We start from the raw sequence: 16,809 nt of genomic DNA on the forward strand, positions 1-16,809 counted from the left end.
TACCACCTTTACTTTCTAATCTTCTTTACAATTAATATTATCCTCTTCTATAAAAACGTGAAAGTTCTAAGTTAATCAGAACCAGTAACTCTGCATGCAGTGCCTTCTCTCCTCATGGATATATTTGTTTTGCTGGAGTCGGAACACGCCCCTCAGCACCACATGGTCCAGCCGGGGCTCTGCATCAGTTGGCTGTAAGCAGTGGACTGTGGGAGTCCAATAAATACGGCTCCCTGCTCCATTATCGTCCACTCAGCTGGCTGCTGCCGTGGTTGTGTGTCGGTAATAATCCCAGGTGGTGAAGGCTGCTTTTGGTGTTACAGTCTCCCCTCCACCCCCGGCTCTGCAAACAGGACTCTGCTGCTAGCCTGCGTTAGCTTAAACAAAATGAACGGCCACCTGAACGGTTTCTACAGCGACTCGCCTCATGATGAAGACTGCTTCCTCTTCACCTCCGAGTCAGTCGGAGAAGGTCACCCTGGTAAGTTTTAGTATTTTTGTGCAAAGCGCCGTCCATTTTACTGACCCAAATAATTAGCCTAGCATCCTGTTAGCCTCTCAAACAAGGTCATGTGGCTGATTGTTGTGAGTTTGTCTGCCCCGGATTATTGTCAAGCTCGATATGCTAGTTGTTTTATGTGAAATAAAATGTCTTAAAAATCTGAATTGGTAATAAAGTTTAAGCAAAAATGAACGGGTTAAACAAAAAATGTGATTAATAATGTGTTTGAGCAGAAAATTGGATAAAGCTGGCTTTGAGCCGCTACATTGTTACATCCAGCTAAAAGCTAAACTATTAGGCAACTCTCATTGTGCTTTTGCAGGAGCGAGTTTCACACAGTGTACTTTAAGAAAGATTTGTAACAGTTTTATGCTGGGAAGCTGTATTTTTAGACCGATGGGAGGCTCCAGTTTGTGCTGTAGCAGCACTGTGGCTAGGTGCTGAAGCTAACATGTGTCAGGACTTGTGGTGCCTGTCAATCACATGTTCTCTTCAGTCTGTTTTTGGCAGACTGAGTTGTTTCATGACTTCGAAATGTTTCACACTATACTATAGATGTATAGTTCAACATCTATAAAACATGGACCGAGTACCTTGACTTAGAGTTAGGTGAAATGGGGGGAATAACTAAATGTAAAAAAAAATATTTTCTGTGTTGGTTTTGATAAATGTCACCATTCGGCTTCAAATCGGCCTAGTTTCAAAGCTAGTATCTGTTTAACTACAAACTTAAAGAACAAATTAAAATAAGTAAAAACTTCATGACTAATACAATCAATTTTAAAAGAGCAAATATGTTTGAATAAAACTGGTTCACACTCTACGTCTTGCTCAAATGTTTCTTAGAACTATTAATTTCTTTGTGTAACAGAGCAAAAAAAAAATCTAAGTTCAATATTTAGACTAGAATGTAGTATTTGACAGAGGCTGCTGTGTTTTACAACATGCACCTTTCATAGAACGTTTATAGAAAAAGGCAACACGATGATATTAATAAAGATATGGTTTTGAACATGCATTTTGTGAATGCAAGTTGTGGACTTGCTGCCTCTCTCTTTTAAAACACACCAGCTCTACTGCTAAGGATAATGGGCTTACCTCTACATCTAAGTACCTGACAGACTATCTGCCCATCTGTGGGTGTAAAGAATCCAAATCGGTGAATTATTATTTTTTTTTATTTGACTCTACATTGATGAACTTTGGGTAAAATTACCTGCAACACATCCAGGCATATTTTGATTCTTTCAGCTTAAGTTTGCCACCAAAAATAAATCTGTGAAATGTTTACAATTTCACACACAACACAATGGTTGGTGTCACACAGATCTGAATGGATCTAGAGATGAAATGGTTCAGGCTGGATTAGCTCATCCCTTTGCTAATCTGTAGGTTCATTTTGTATCCATGCTTTGCCGTTTCAAATATCTGCCTGAAGTTTTAATTCTTTTACAGATGAATAACCACGGAACAATCTACTTTTAATTGTATATTCTGTGAGTTTTGCATGAAACCTTTCCATTTCTTGTGGTTCTGATCTTTGTTTGGACCAGTTGACTTTTATGAAAGATGACAGATCAAATAAAAATTACCCCAAGGGACTTTTCTGCTGGTAGATAACATTTATTGGAGTCACATAACCACATTTTCTTGACGTACAGAACTAGTAGATTATAGATAACTGCATTATATTGCCTAAAAGCAGAAAGTACACAGCATAACAGCTACTGCCACCAGCTGACGCTTTTTTAGGTAAACACACAGATAAGGGACTGCTGCATCATGTAAGAACACATGCTATTATTGAGATGGATGCTGAGGTTTACTGGAGAAAGGTTAATGCTGACATCAGATTAATCTGATTCATATGCAAGTAAATAGATCTGCTACATTAAAATGGTTTGATTCATTAATAGTTTAATAAAGGTTAAAACACAACCTAATAAAACGAATTAAAGCGTTATTACAGAAAACATTGAGCTGAGACTTTCCATTTCCTGCAAATGTTCTTAAGCTTTTCCTATTACGTTGTTCCCCCACAGATAAGATTTGTGACCAGATTAGTGATGCGGTGTTGGACGCTCACCTGAGACAAGACCCTGACGCCAAAGTAGCATGTGGTGAGTAACCACAAAGGTTGCTCTTTAAGGGTGAACTATTGTATTTCCTTGAACAGGTTAGAATATGTCTATGAAAAGAAATTCTTTCATTTCATTTTTTTGTGCAAAATCATTGTATAATGAGATTTTAGTCTTATCAGTTCTGCCTTTTAACATGTTAGAGAATGAATCAGCTGACTATAAAGAGATGCAAAAATGTCCAGGGGGATTGGGACAGTCAACAGTACCAAGACAGACAACTGACCCTCGAACAGACAGAAACGGCTCTAAATGTCTTCAAAGGGAGGCAACGGAACAAACTGAAGAGACATTCCAACTAGACGTGACATTAGATCCAGAATGGAACTGTTGTTTAACTGTCTTAGTGCCTCTTGTCACTTCATATCCAAGCAAGCAAACAGAATCACAGTTGTACAACTGTACATCTTTGAAAAGCAGAAGTAGAGCCTCCTGCACAACTAACAAAAATGCATAAAGTGGTTTCTTTATGCATTCTGGGCAACAAAACACTTGTTTATTCCAGCAGCCATTGTACAGCACATAAATCCAGCTGACCAAATGTGCAAGAACTCTGCTGGGGTTGCTAGGTGATGGGCAGTGTCTGCTGATTAGTGAGATTAAATTCGGAAGGTTATTGAAACCCATCTTTTTCCAGACCCAAAAAAACTTTAAATTATTGCCAAAAACCAGCTCTTTTAGTTTTTATATATATATATATATATATATATATATATATATATAATGTGCTTGGTTTGTTTTTAGAAGCAGCACAGACCCAAATGGAAATATAAAAATGTACGAAATGGGACTTTTGAATAATTGGCCCTCTTAAAAAACGAACAAACAAAAAGAAAAAAAATGCAGTGTTCACACTTACTCTTAGATCAACGGAGAACAATCTTCAGATGTTTTCATGGGATTAATTGGCAGAAATAATATTCATCTTAAAAAAATATTGACTCATTCTACCCACACTCAATTAAAGCTTAAAGGTCCCCTTTGTTTATCTGGTCGGAAATGATTGTTTGCTTTGTAGCTGAATACACCAGGGAGGCAGATGATGAAAGCTGCAAAAGCTTTCAGGTTCGAGTGCGGTGGTCTTTAATGGACCAGACGAATAAAGTGAATATTGTTCTGTTTGTGGTTGTGAGCTTCTCCTCAGCTTCATCTGAATAGGACTGACAATGTTTCATTGTCACATGGTTTAAAGTGTAACACGAGTAGTGCAGCGTTGGTGTTTAAATATTGTTGCACACTGAATTAGATCTGGATCTAGCACACCAAATGTTTTCCATTTGTCCCCAGAGACTGTAGCTAAGACGGGGATGATCCTGCTTGCGGGGGAGATCACCTCCAGAGCCACTGTTGACTATCAGAAGGTCGTCAGGGAGACGATCAAGGACATTGGCTATGACGATTCCTCCAAAGGTACGCTTGTGGAGAAAGAAAGCTGGTTCAGACCCAGTTCAATGCTGATAATTAAACTTCTTTTTTTTTTTTTGTTGGAAAAGAGATAACATGGTGATGGTAAGCAAATATGGATTTTTTTTAACAAACTAGCCAATAATCTCGAACTTGCAGATCTCTTCCTTTAGTGTTTTCACTTAACTACACAGCACTCTAATTTAAGAGGGACATTAACCTACTTAATACATTTTAGAACTGGGTCCTATTCATTAAATATATTTTAAAGTAATTGCTTAAAGTTGAAGATGGGGAAAATATGCTCAAAGCTAATCTAAAAAAAGGAAAACAAATTGATAACTTTTAGGTAATGAACCCGTCTAGTGCAAAACGTTGTGATAAATTTAATGCATTTTTGATTCATGATTATTCTTTGATTTAAAATGAGAAGCTGATTGTGTAACGTACCAATGCTGTACAAGTTTCTTTGTGGTTTTACGAGGAAAATAATAAAATTGTACCTTTTTTTTTTTTTTTTTTTTTTCGTCCAAATGGAAAATTATGCAAAACAAAACTTTTAGCTGTTACATTATCAAACCAACAGTATCAGGAAATAATTGTTTTAGAATTTAATGAACATTAATCACCACAAAAATGTCCTTACGTCCCAGTAAGGAGATTTTGTGCGGCTGCAGCTGCTCTCATGAGCAATGGTTTTCTGGATTGAACAGATTTTGTCGTCAGAAGGTGAAGCTGATTTGTTTCCCCAAGGCGTGTCTTAGTTATACCCTAAATCTAGAGGCAGATTTCTGGAGAGAAACTTTGGAATTCTGAAGGTGGGGCTTTACACACTGACGCTTTTGGACTCTGGGATCTTTCAGAGTGAGAGCAGACATGGACTGTGCTGCTTTGAGGTCATCGAGGGGGAAATGGATCCGTCTTTGACCAGCTCTGCAGTGAACACCCAGAAAATGACATTAATTTAGCCTGTGCAATATTGCGCGAGACAATCTGACTTTTCATCTGACGCTCTACAGAATAATGGACGTCAGGACTACAGGGGCTCTGAGTATTATTTTTGTAGTTGAATGAATTGAAAACAGCCTTTTTCTCTTCCTGTTTTCACTCTAGACGTGTTGAACTGACTAAAGTGTTTGTCTAAAGTGCCAAACAAAGGAAAAAGCTATTTTTAGGAAGTCTGATTCTCCATATCTTATTCGACTAAGAGTTTACGATGTAGAAATAGAGGTGAGGTAAGACATGTTATTTCAGCAAAATGGCTCTATACCACATCACTAGCAGTAGGTTCAGAGTAAAAATTATACTTTAATGCCTAAAATGTGTTGCCGAAAAATCCAGAAATGTAAAACTGGGAAAGAATGTAATAAAAAATGTGACAACTTTTTAAATTAACAATGGAGGTTTGGCTAATTACCTGGTAAAGTATTGTGGTTCTTTGCAGGCCGCTGTGGCCAGGTGAAATGATTCTCCCTTTGAGGTCACGACCTTTGTTCACAGGTTTTGACCATAAGACCTGCAATGTGCTGGTGGCTTTGGAGCAGCAGTCTCCTGACATTGCTCAGGGCGTTTATCTCGACCGTAAAGAGGAGGACGTTGGAGCCGGCGATCAGGTTTGTGTTCGGTCAGCAGTTCAACGAATCGTTTTGTTTGACCTCGTTCATCCTGTGACTGCATTTCTGACAGGGCCTCATGTTTGGTTATGCCACGGACGAGACGGAGGAGTGTATGCCGCTCACCATCGTCTTGGCTCACAAGCTCAACGCCAAGATGGCCGAGCTGCGTCGGGATGGAACGCTGCCGTGGGTCCGACCCGACTCCAAGACTCAGGTTAGACGAGGATAAAGTTAGCATTTATTATTATTATTGTTATTAAACTTGCTGTAGTTTAAAGGTCAATTAGATAATTAATTTAAAAAATGTAGATGGATGTCATCCAAACTTTATAATGTTGGGTGAGAAGAATTTTACGTTTACATATTTTAATTTTAAAACGAGTATTACTGCCATCTAGTGGTTACTTTGCCTGTCAGGCTCTTCCTATGTATAAAGTACAAGTAGAATTATACATTTTAAAGATATATATTTTTTCATAATTTAATACTTGACCTTGAGTTTTTTATTTTTTTTTATTTTATATATGTTTCAGATAGGTCAGCTAAAATGTTCTTTAAAAAATTCTTAACCAAATGTAAGTCTTTTTTTAAAAGGATTTTATTTGGGATCTTTAAGTACAAATACACCTCGCATGGTTGTGTAAATAAGGATCAATGTTAATAATTTATTCAGTGTATTTATGGTGAAACGATATGTTTGATAACTTGTATACACAGACCAAATAAATATTAAACAATTGGGAATAAAAATTTTGTAATTTGGGTCCATTACTATGAATATTTTATGATTTACAGTCTCCACTCTGTTATCACTTTTAAGATTCTTCTAGTGCAAATGAATAAAAGCATTTATTTAGTATTAAGACTGTTGTATGAATCAAAGTTGTTGATGCACTAAAACTGAATAAGGTTCCATATAACCAATTAGAACATGTAAATTCTTGTATATCTCCATAACCCGCAGAAACAGTTTAATCATCACCAGGTTCTGTTTAGATTTTACGTCTGAGTTCTTCTTCTTCTACTCCGTCCAGGTGACCGTTCAGTACCGACAGGACCGAGGAGCCGTGGTGCCGCTGCGTGTCCACACCATCGTGATCTCTGTGCAGCACGACGAGTGTGTGAGTTTGGAGGAGATGCGTCACAGCCTGAAGGAACGGGTGGTGAAAGCCGTGGTCCCGTCTGGTTACCTCGACGACGACACCATCTACCACCTGCAGCCCAGCGGCCGTTTTGTCATTGGCGGCCCACAGGTGAGAGAACGGCTTTGCGAAGACTTTACTAATCAGTTTAAGGCATCTGAAATGCATATCTTCATATTTATGCTTAATGTGAAAATATAATGGCTTTCTGTAAACGTACTCCATCTTTCCTGCAGAGTGATGCTGGTTTGACTGGGCGTAAGATCATAGTGGACACCTATGGAGGGTGGGGAGCCCATGGAGGCGGAGCGTTTTCTGGAAAGGACTACACAAAGGTCGATCGCTCTGCGGCGTACGCCGCTCGCTGGGTGGCCAAATCTCTGGTTAAAGCTGGACTTTGCAGACGCGTCTTGGTCCAAGTAAGAACACACCTGGCCTGGTGTTGAAATGAGAGATAAATGAACGAATGAAGCAGAAACGTCGTTAAAATACCTTCAGAAATGATCAAATCTGTCTGCGGTTTTAGGTTTCCTATGCTATTGGAGTTTCCCATCCTCTGTCTGTCTCCATCTTCCATTATGGGACCTCGCAGAAGAGCGAGAGAGAGCTGCTGGACATCGTGAGAAAGAACTTTGACCTCCGCCCAGGGGTCATAGTGAGGTAAACTGTTAATAATCTCCCAAAAAACAAAACTAAGGTGATTTTTTTTTTTTTTTTTATAAAGCAAAGCAAGACATTTTTGTGCAATTCTGCAAATAAAGATAACAAAATGACTCAATATTTAGCTAAAGGTTAAAAGAAATTCATAAGCTTTGGCCTTTTAAATATAAATATTACTTTTTATGAAACTGTTTCTTGTTTCTACAACATAGTTGAGTAAAACAGCAGGAAGCTGTAGAGGTCAAGATGGGGTCTAAAGGATAAAAGATTATCTATTTTAGCTGCAATTGGTATACATTTTAATTAAAATTATGCAGGATTGAAAGGAAAAAAACTAAATTGAATATCCTGCTTTGGCCTTGGGTTGCAAAGAGTTTCCTAGTGACGAGGAAATTAACGGCTCCAATTAATGTCGAATTATGCAACCGAATGTCTGAGCATTTTACTGCATCTTCCCTCAAAGGAGTTTAAATGCTGTGGCTGTTCGCTAAAGAATGAAGTATTGAAATCGACCAGTTGTTCAGCTCAGTGACCGGCTGTATGTTTGAGGTGTTGCCTTAAAATAAATCCGCAGCTGGACCTCCCAATTAAATCAAAAGTGGATTTATCAATCAGATGCAAACATCCAGGCTTTCCCAGAAGTCATAGTAAATAGAAATATCTAACTAAGAGACGCTTCCAATATTCTGATGTGATTTTTTTTTTTTTTTGCTCATCATTTTTGGCGTTTAACAAATAGAAATGAAGCAATAACTAAAAGAAATGAAAGACAAAGACTTATTCGTGTATTTTGCTGTATTTTCCTAATGAATGATGATTTTTTGTTTCTCTAAGGGACCTCGACCTGAAGAAGCCCATCTACCAGCGCACGGCTTCCTACGGTCACTTTGGTCGGGATTTGTTCTCCTGGGAGATTCCCAAGAAGCTGAAATACTGAGGCACTCTGATCCCATCTCACACACACACATACACACCGCCCTGCAGATAAACCTCTTACCGTCCTCTCCTCCTCTTCTTCGCTTTGTTTTGCTCGTACATCAGAACACCATCCAATTAGTTTGTGTCCAGCTGTTGGCAAAGTTACAATTATTCCACCTGCTGCACTATAATTTTTACTTATTTAGTATTAAAAATTAAGATTTTTTTTTTTTTTTAGAGACAGGTTTCAAAGGAACATTTAACCTACATCTTGTTGCAGTACAGATGAAGAAAGGAGCCAGTTCGTGCTCTTTCATGTGCAAAAGGTCATGTTACAAATGAAATTCAGACCATTATGTTATTTATAAAATTGTGTGCAGCCTCTTCATGCCGTTGTTTTTTTTCTGACGTTTTACAGAGAAGTCAGAAGCTGCTAATGGTTTTGTAGTTATGTTGGGCTGCACAGTGGTTTCTGTATTATGTAGATATTTATTTTCTACCCTTAAATCTCCCTAGGACTTTTCAAACTCTGTTCAAAATGTCGACTAAGATGAACCACAAAGATCACCACCTTCCTGAACACTCCATCGGCTCAACGCTCAGATTAATTTGTGTGATGCTTGTTGCAGTGTGAGACCCAGTTTGTGTACTGAATGTATTCCTCTTCCTTTTCGACAGTCGGTGCTTGGGCGTACCAAAAGTGGAACAGGCTTTGGCTTTGAATGTTTGAGCTTCCAGCTTTAAATTATATTTAAATAAAATCTAATCTCCTCTGCAGGATTTTTCCAGATCGCCCTCCTCGTCCACTTGCTTCACCCAGATATCAGCTGAATGCCTGGCTAATTGTTTTTCTCTGTGACTTTTAACCTTGAAATATAAATCGCCAGGATATGTACTGTAAAATCTTAGTGCTGTCAGTCCACAGCTCTCATCTAGGTGGCGCCGTTTCTCTAAAAATTACAGAAGCTAAGATTTGCCTTTGGTGTCTTCAGCTCAGTTCTGTGGTTAAATATTTTAAAACGGGAAACCCTGATTATAACTGCTGCCAAAATAACCAAACACCAAAATATAACCTGAACACCTGCTTTAGTTTGAGGTAATTTATACCTTTCTGCCACTTTTCTCTTTAAAAAAAAAATTTAAACGTATTTAAGAGACAATGCTAATCATTATCTGCGTTCCTCAGCCAGTCCAGCTTTAGCTTGAGAGTGACGGCTGGTGTGTTGAGGAATCTTCTGTCCGCCATCTTACTGGTGGCGTGCAGCAGCAGGTTTGGGAGGGGCAGCTGAAGAAACTTCAAGACAAGGATTTTAATTGATATATCTTGATATCGTAACGCCACGTAGATTTTTAGAGCGCTCACTGTCTGCCCAGTAATCTGGTGGTTTTACTCGACTATTTATTTCACATGTTTGCTTTCTCAAACTCATCCACGACTCGGACAAATAATTGGTTGGTGTTGTACAGAGAAACCAGCCTGTTTACATCGTCTGCAGCTGGGAGTTTGACAAGCCGTTCCCCTTCTTTTTGTTCAATTCAGTGTTTTGTGTATTAAGTGCCTTTTCTCGTTTGCTGCAAATGAACCTAAAATCAATTTGTTACCTTCGTGTCTCTTTCTTCTTCTCCTTTCTGAATTTTCCTCGAATAAAAACTCACATGTGTAACTTGTTTGTTTGATGAGTGCTTCAACTGGTGACCAAATGTACACGAAAATACCAGCGAGAACATGAAAGCAGAACTGGGTATTTTGAAGATTTAGTCGAAGTGATCACTTCCTTTATGCATAGTTTCCATCCCAAGTTAAAGTGTCACTTCTGCTCTCTGTGAACACGTGACTTATCATACTTAACTTCATATTTACTTTAAATTGTAGCACAAAAGCCTGAATATTTGGGCTGCAGGTGTTTGCAGAATCTTGGTTTCCGCCTGCAGAGGGGGACAAAATGTGGAGTGTACAAAATACTTGCACTGAAATACCATTGGGATCATTTTATTCTAGCCAAATCAAACTAAAACAATAAAAAAAAACATGATATAAACTCTTGAAGCTTGATAAAGCTGACTGAAGGTTTAATCTTGTATACGGAGTAGCTGGGATATGAAGAATTCAACCTCCATCCAGTGAAGCTTTCATATCTTTGCAGCATTTCTTCAGTCCTGATAATTCTTGGTGCACTTTTTTTTTTCTCTTTTTTTTTTTTAGCTCAGCCAGTGTAATCAACAAAGCAAAACAAATCATAAAATGCAGTAAGATACAAAATTATATAGGGGAAAAATATTGGTAGTTAGGTTGGAGCAGGTCGTGTTCACAGGAACGGCGCCGGTTCTTCTTCTCCACCCTGTTGGAAGAAAAATGAGTGCATACGGTTTATTTCTGTTCCCTCTTTTTCTGGCTTTATTGTCTGTGTTTACTCACCTTAACGTTTCAGATTGTGTTGTAGCTCAGAGGCTTCCAGGCAAATTTCTGACAGTAGAACAGAGTCTGCATGCAGAGGACAGATTGCATGTTAACACCAGGAAGCTAAACTGGTGGCTTCATTTAGGTTGTCGACTTACTCCACATTTCAGGGCGCTGCTGACGTCTTTGCATCTGTACGCTGCCAGTGTGCACGGGTCTGTGGAGTCGGAAGAAAAACTTTGTTTTGTTATTTGTGAGTGTGGAAAACTATTCAATGCTCTGTGCAGATTTGTATCGTGAAATATTTTTTCAGTTCAGATTATTCTAATTAATGGAAAGTATCAGGGTTATAAAAGTTGAGTTCTTTTATTTTTAACTTTCCATGTTTATTTAATCACTATTTTGTACCACAAATGACCAAAAATTCTGCATTTATTAATTTTGTTTTTTGCATTTAGCCATATTTTTATCTTAGATTTGTATGTCGGGTTCACGGTTTATCTAAATAATTTTCCTAAAATGTGTTTTCATATTTGTTTAAAAAAATATATATAATTAAGGCATCTAGAAATTCTTGATACTATATTTTCTACTCATATTTCCTTAAAGTTCTAGTCTCATACGTGATCATTATATTAATGTTCTTGAAATTCAGAACGTAGTTTTAATAAGCAGCTTTTAGCTACAATTTCAAAGAATTTATCAGTAAATTTCTGTCAGTAGGCCAAACCTGAGCTCATGGATACGCTTTTCCAGTTTTCATAGGTTAAAAACATTTTAAGAATTTCAAGAATGAACATGTGTGTTTAGTCTGTGCTTTAAAGATAAAATAAAATAAAAACCGGGTCGTGATTTAAACCTGCAACAATGTAGACTACCGGAGACCTGTAAGTTTAAAGAGGAAAAAAACAAACAATAAAGTGCCAACTGACCGACAACAACTTCCTGGCCTCTGCACAGGTGGATGAGGTTACAGATGACCTGCGGAGTGGCGTAGCCCAAGATTGCATCCAGCACCGTTTTGCTGTACTTGCTAATAATGACCTCGCACTGGTCACGATAAGTCGACGGCAAGATGTGGCAGATCTCTTCCAGCAGTTTGATCACGGCACCCTGCAGTCGGAAATGAGAAAAGTGACTCGGATTGACGCCACGTGTCTTCCCTCCGTCGATTTAAAGTGTGAAGTTTTCCTGACTCGCCTCAGTCCTTTCCTTAGGCAGCAACTCCTCCAAAGTCTTGAAGAAGAAAATACAGAAGGAGCAGGTTGTGGCTGGCTCCCCCTGATGAACAAACAGAAAAATCCTGGATGGTAAACGTATTGGCGATAGGAAATGTTCAAACCTCATTTCACAGTAAGTGTGTACCGACATGGTCACTTTTCAAAGCAGCCTGAAGAACCTCGTTGGCAAAGTAGCTCAGCATCCTTTCACGCTCTTCTTCGGAGCCACACAGTCCGATCATCTTGCAGACCTCTGATGGTTTCTGCAGAGATAGATGGATTATTTTTGATATGTATCATATGTGGGTCTTTTTTCTTTTTTGAAAACCCCACGACTGATTCCGGCCTCCGACTTACTGCAACGCCAGTAACAAAAGTGATGGCCAGCGGGAGCATCTTGTCCACCTCGTCTTTGCAGAGTTTGGCAGCCGGTCCGGGCAGATGTGCGCACAGAGCATCGATTCCTCCCATGATCTTTTTCTGCAATAAAATGGTTGCAATTTTATTTAAGAAAATTTGTAGAAAAAAATGCACTACTTTTCTTGCCACTAAACAAATAGTGCTAAGGGAAAAAATGTCAAAAACCAGTTACTGAAAGAGGATATGCTTTATAAAATGGTTATTTGTTTTTAGACACACAACTCGTGTTTTGTTTTGGTTAAAAGTAAAAAAGAGTACATTTTAATCCTTCATTTCTGGTTTTAAATCAATATTAAGCCCAATTTAATATTGAACTAATGGGACTGTAGTATGTGGGGTTTCTTTGTTGATCGATACAAAGTTTCAGATATCATTTGGTTCTGTAAAATATACTTGGCTTAATTACAAAAAAAAAAAATCACATAGTTGAAAATTACTGGTTGAAAATGAAAACATTTAAAAATTGTATATGTACGTTTGAAAGCTAGTTTGTTAGAATTAGGTTAGACATTTTTCTGGCTAGTTAAAGTAGCCATTCCTAAACAAGTTGGCTAAATAGTGTGGTATATTTAGCTACAATATACCACAGTATATATTTAGTTAACTAACACATTTGTTAATTAGAATATCCATCCTTACACAAGTTGGCTAAATATTGTGGTGCCTGGTTTACAGCCACAGTTTACAGCAAGATCTGTTCCACACATGGAAATTATATATATTTCAGATTCAATTGTCATCAGTCTAAATTAGACAGATTGTATACGTTTTGAATGTGTGAAAGTAACAGTGTGGTTAAAGTAAAACACAAGGTTTGTGCAACTACGTCTATAAATATGTCTTTATGTAAGATAGCAATCAAATAATGGAGCGTCTGAGATTTGTTTTCTTTCTTCTTTTAGATTTGCACATTTAACATATTTCACAACTTAAATGGTTCAGTCCAATACCTTGATAGGTAAAATGTTTCAAGCCTCATGACTAAAACAGGGTAGCATCCCTGATAGCAACGGTGAACAGAAAGTTCAACTATAATTGTTTGGTTTTTAACGACCAATAAAAAAAAACATCATCATAGTGACTGCCTAATTAAAACACCAAACAATTATAGTGGTTTGGTGACTGTAATTTTGCTTTTTGTGTTTTGAGTTAAGTTATGGTGATTAATTTCTACTGTAAATTTATTGTAAGGATTTTCAAACAAGGGCAGACGCCAGGAAGAAGAGTCAGAGTACATTCTGCAAAAATTACAGAGAGAGCAAACTAGTAAACTTTTTGGTTGAATAGTAAAAGCTCAAGCTGAGGTTTTTTTTTATTTTGTTTTTTTGAGGAAAAATACTAACGCCAGATCAGAAAAAGGTCAAAATCCAAGAAAGGGGATGTTCAAGATGAGGAGAGAGAAAATTATCTCTTGAGAAACTTATTTTCAACTTCTACTAGAAATAAAAAGAGGAAGTAACCTTTTATATGTGAGAAAGCAGGAACATTTCCGTAGCGTTTGCGTTTCAGTTCATGCACGACTCATCAGAGACGTTTTTCATTAAGGAATGTGAAAAATGTGTTTCCCCCTAATAACAAAACCAGTGTTTAAAATAGGATTTTATTCAACAGCATCTGTTCAACCCGCGTGTTCTAGCAGGCGATTGTAGGACATTGTGTTTTTCAGTCCTGGCCTCTGAATGTAGACATGATAGCATTATCAGAAAACCAACATGAACACTCAGGTATGTGTTTGCTCCAATAGCTGCCATTGTTCTCACCTGCAGGTCAGCGTTGGTCAGCATGTCAACAATGAGTGCGAATATTTGGGTGCAGTCCTGGCAAACGTCCCCATTCTGGACATAAAATACATTTTTTTGAAATCTTTTGCGTCTGACATGGTTCGTAAAGCACATGTAGAAGAACAGAATTTTAAATCTATCATGCTCACTCATAAAAAAAAAAAGCCATTTGCATCACCGCATTTGATTTAATGCGATATAAATCCAGTTTCTTTTTCATGCAAAAAGAAAGTTGACAAATGCAAAACTATTCTTTCATTTTGGTTCAGCAAGTTATTATTTGCAAAAAAAAAAGTTTTTTATTCTAAGCAGTCGCATCGTAATTAAATTCTGTTTTTAATTTAGACTTAAGAAAAAAAAACATGCTTATGTGCTCGTATAAAAATTGCTCACTTACTTCACCAGGAAGACTTTGCAGATGGTTGCTGTCATAAGTTGCTGTCACATCTGCAGAAAAATATTTATTACATTTACAAAGTAGAATTGTTTCTTTTACTTTCACATTTATATTTTGAGCATCTTACCAGAGCCTTGGAGCGCAACTAAGAGAACCAAAGGTAAAATCAGTTTGGCCATGGCTGCCGTCTGCGTTTTGTTTGTTCAAACTATTTGCTTCTCACATCTGAGGGGAACTGCAAGTGGGTTTTATATCTGACAGATTTGACCTCCACCTACAAGACAAAAGAAAATGTTTGTTCAGTACAACTGCATGGGGGGGGTTTCAGTTCCTCACACCAGCCGGGTAAAATTACGTTTCTAAAGAAATGCATCTATCACAGCTGCGGTGTTGTAGTGTTATTTATGATGTCTTTATCTCTCACCTTCTGTTTCCTCTTCTCTTTTTAAATGAATGTTTATAAGTATACTTCTGTGGCTGATTTCCTGTAATTTTCAGTAAAATATGCAATCATTTTGAACTATAAGATACAGTCTGTGCAGAACCCAATGTTGATTTATTTTAAAATTAAGATCAATTAAAATATAGATCTAAAAAAGATCAAATCACTTCAGGGCCAAACGACTTACTGGTCATTCCTTTGTAGCGACACAATAATTGAGTGGCGCTCTTCTTGTTTTTTTATCTTTGTAATTGTTTCCTACAATACTTTTTCAATCTTTATATTTGTAAAGATAAAACATTTTTTTTTTGAAAGAGCAAGTCTTTGAATCTGCTGTAATTTCTCCACAGAGTTACCTCTGTAGAGGTAACTCTGCAGAACTATCTAATACAAAACTTCTGCAAGGTAATACAAAACCTTGCAGAACTAGTAATACTCGTTTGACCTTTTTTCACAAACCCTGATATATTTTGCTAAGATAATTTTTTGCTCTAAACGAAAAGTAGTGCATAATTATGAAGTAAAAACTGGTGAAAATTATTTAAAGTCATTTTTGTAGATAGAAGCAGAAAGGCCTGGTTTCTGCAACAACAGCAGCAAATCTAAACTCTTGTGCTTTTCTCTGCACAACATAATAACTGCCACTACCCTGATTTAATGTGACAATTGGTGTGGATTGTAAGTTTTGCATGTAGGATAGACAGTTTCAGTTTGCTTTTCACTGACCTGACCACCTTCTTCCACATATTTGCTGTGACCCTATATGGTTTCATTCTAGCGATTCTCCCATGAAATCTAAACTTGCAGAAAGCCCCGGTATTACTTATCCTGTCTACAAACAGCTGTGCAGCTCCTCTAGAGTTTTCAGCTGAACTTCACAGTTTCCCTGACGTGTCAGTGTCCATTGGTCTTCATGATGCTGTTTTGTTCTCTAACAAACCTCCGAAAGCTTCACAGGACATTAAGCTTCAGTAAATATTTAGAGAGAGATTAATCATTCACAAGAAGACTCTATTTCAATTGGTTTTACTGGATCAGATTTTATTTTAAAAAATAGGGAAATATGTATTCTTTTCCTTCCATTTCACAATTGTTGCACATCAACATTTATGTGTTTAGAGTGAATGCCAGGCACTCCACATTTCTAACCTGTGTAATTTTTCACCATTATCTTTTTTTCTTTATTTGCTTCTGTCATTTTTTGTGTCTTAATATTTTTAAATAGTGTTATTGTTTCAACCTCTGGTAATTTAGTAACTATGTCAAAGTTCAAATATATTACTAGCGATTCGGTTCACAGTCAAACTCTCCATTCTTTTCTCTGTATTTTGTCTGTTTGCTTTGGCCAGAAGCTTCTTGTATGTGCTGCTGTATTTTCTCATTTTGTAAACCAAATCATTTTGTACTTTTTTATGAAATTTTTCATCTTTGCCAACTAGGATGACTGTAGCGCCGCCTGCAGGACTCTTCTGCAGTTGCAGCACATGCCTTATGCACAGCATCAGCTGTGTTACTGAGCAAGCCAGTAAGTTGTTTTTATTTTTGTATTCTACAGCCGCTTGCAGTTCTCCTTGTGCATGACTCAGCACATCTCAAGCATCTTTAAATTATAGACTTGTGAATAGAAATGCAATAAATCCAAAGAAGCACTGTCAAAACGAGTGAGACAAAATTTTCCATCTGTCTGTATATATTTACAGATTTTGACATTAATATATATGTCTACATAATGACCTTATATGCACAGTGGCGCAGTTGGTAGAGCTGTTGC

The 16,809-nt window shown here is 37.4% G+C and overlaps 2 protein-coding genes across 2 annotated transcripts; one reads left to right on the forward strand and one right to left on the reverse strand.

Moving 5' to 3' along the window:
- The first annotated feature begins 143 nt into the window (after positions 1-143).
- Positions 144-10,044, forward strand: mat2aa (methionine adenosyltransferase 2Aa). Its single transcript, XM_008424108.3, has 9 exons — positions 144-481; positions 2,545-2,622; positions 3,928-4,050; positions 5,545-5,657; positions 5,731-5,874; positions 6,695-6,913; positions 7,039-7,221; positions 7,329-7,462; positions 8,297-10,044. The coding sequence occupies exons 1-9, from the start codon at positions 388-390 to the stop codon at positions 8,397-8,399; spliced, it is 1,191 nt and encodes a 396-aa protein (XP_008422330.2). The 5' UTR covers positions 144-387; the 3' UTR covers positions 8,400-10,044.
- Positions 10,045-10,354: 310 nt separating this feature from the next.
- Positions 10,355-14,870, reverse strand: sftpba (surfactant protein Ba). Its single transcript, XM_081613784.1, has 9 exons — positions 14,724-14,870; positions 14,597-14,646; positions 14,179-14,253; positions 12,356-12,478; positions 12,148-12,261; positions 11,711-12,059; positions 10,937-10,995; positions 10,797-10,862; positions 10,355-10,719 (listed from the first exon to the last, which is right to left on the reverse strand). The coding sequence occupies exons 1-6, from the start codon at positions 14,773-14,775 to the stop codon at positions 11,952-11,954; spliced, it is 522 nt and encodes a 173-aa protein (XP_081469910.1). The 5' UTR covers positions 14,776-14,870; the 3' UTR covers positions 10,355-10,719; positions 10,797-10,862; positions 10,937-10,995; positions 11,711-11,951.
- Positions 14,871-16,809: the final 1,939 nt, after the last annotated feature.

Source organism: Poecilia reticulata, chromosome 12, assembly GCF_904066995.2.
Source record: "Poecilia reticulata chromosome 12, P_reticulata-male-v2, whole genome shotgun sequence".
Taxonomy (NCBI): Eukaryota; Metazoa; Chordata; class Actinopteri; order Cyprinodontiformes; family Poeciliidae; genus Poecilia; species Poecilia reticulata.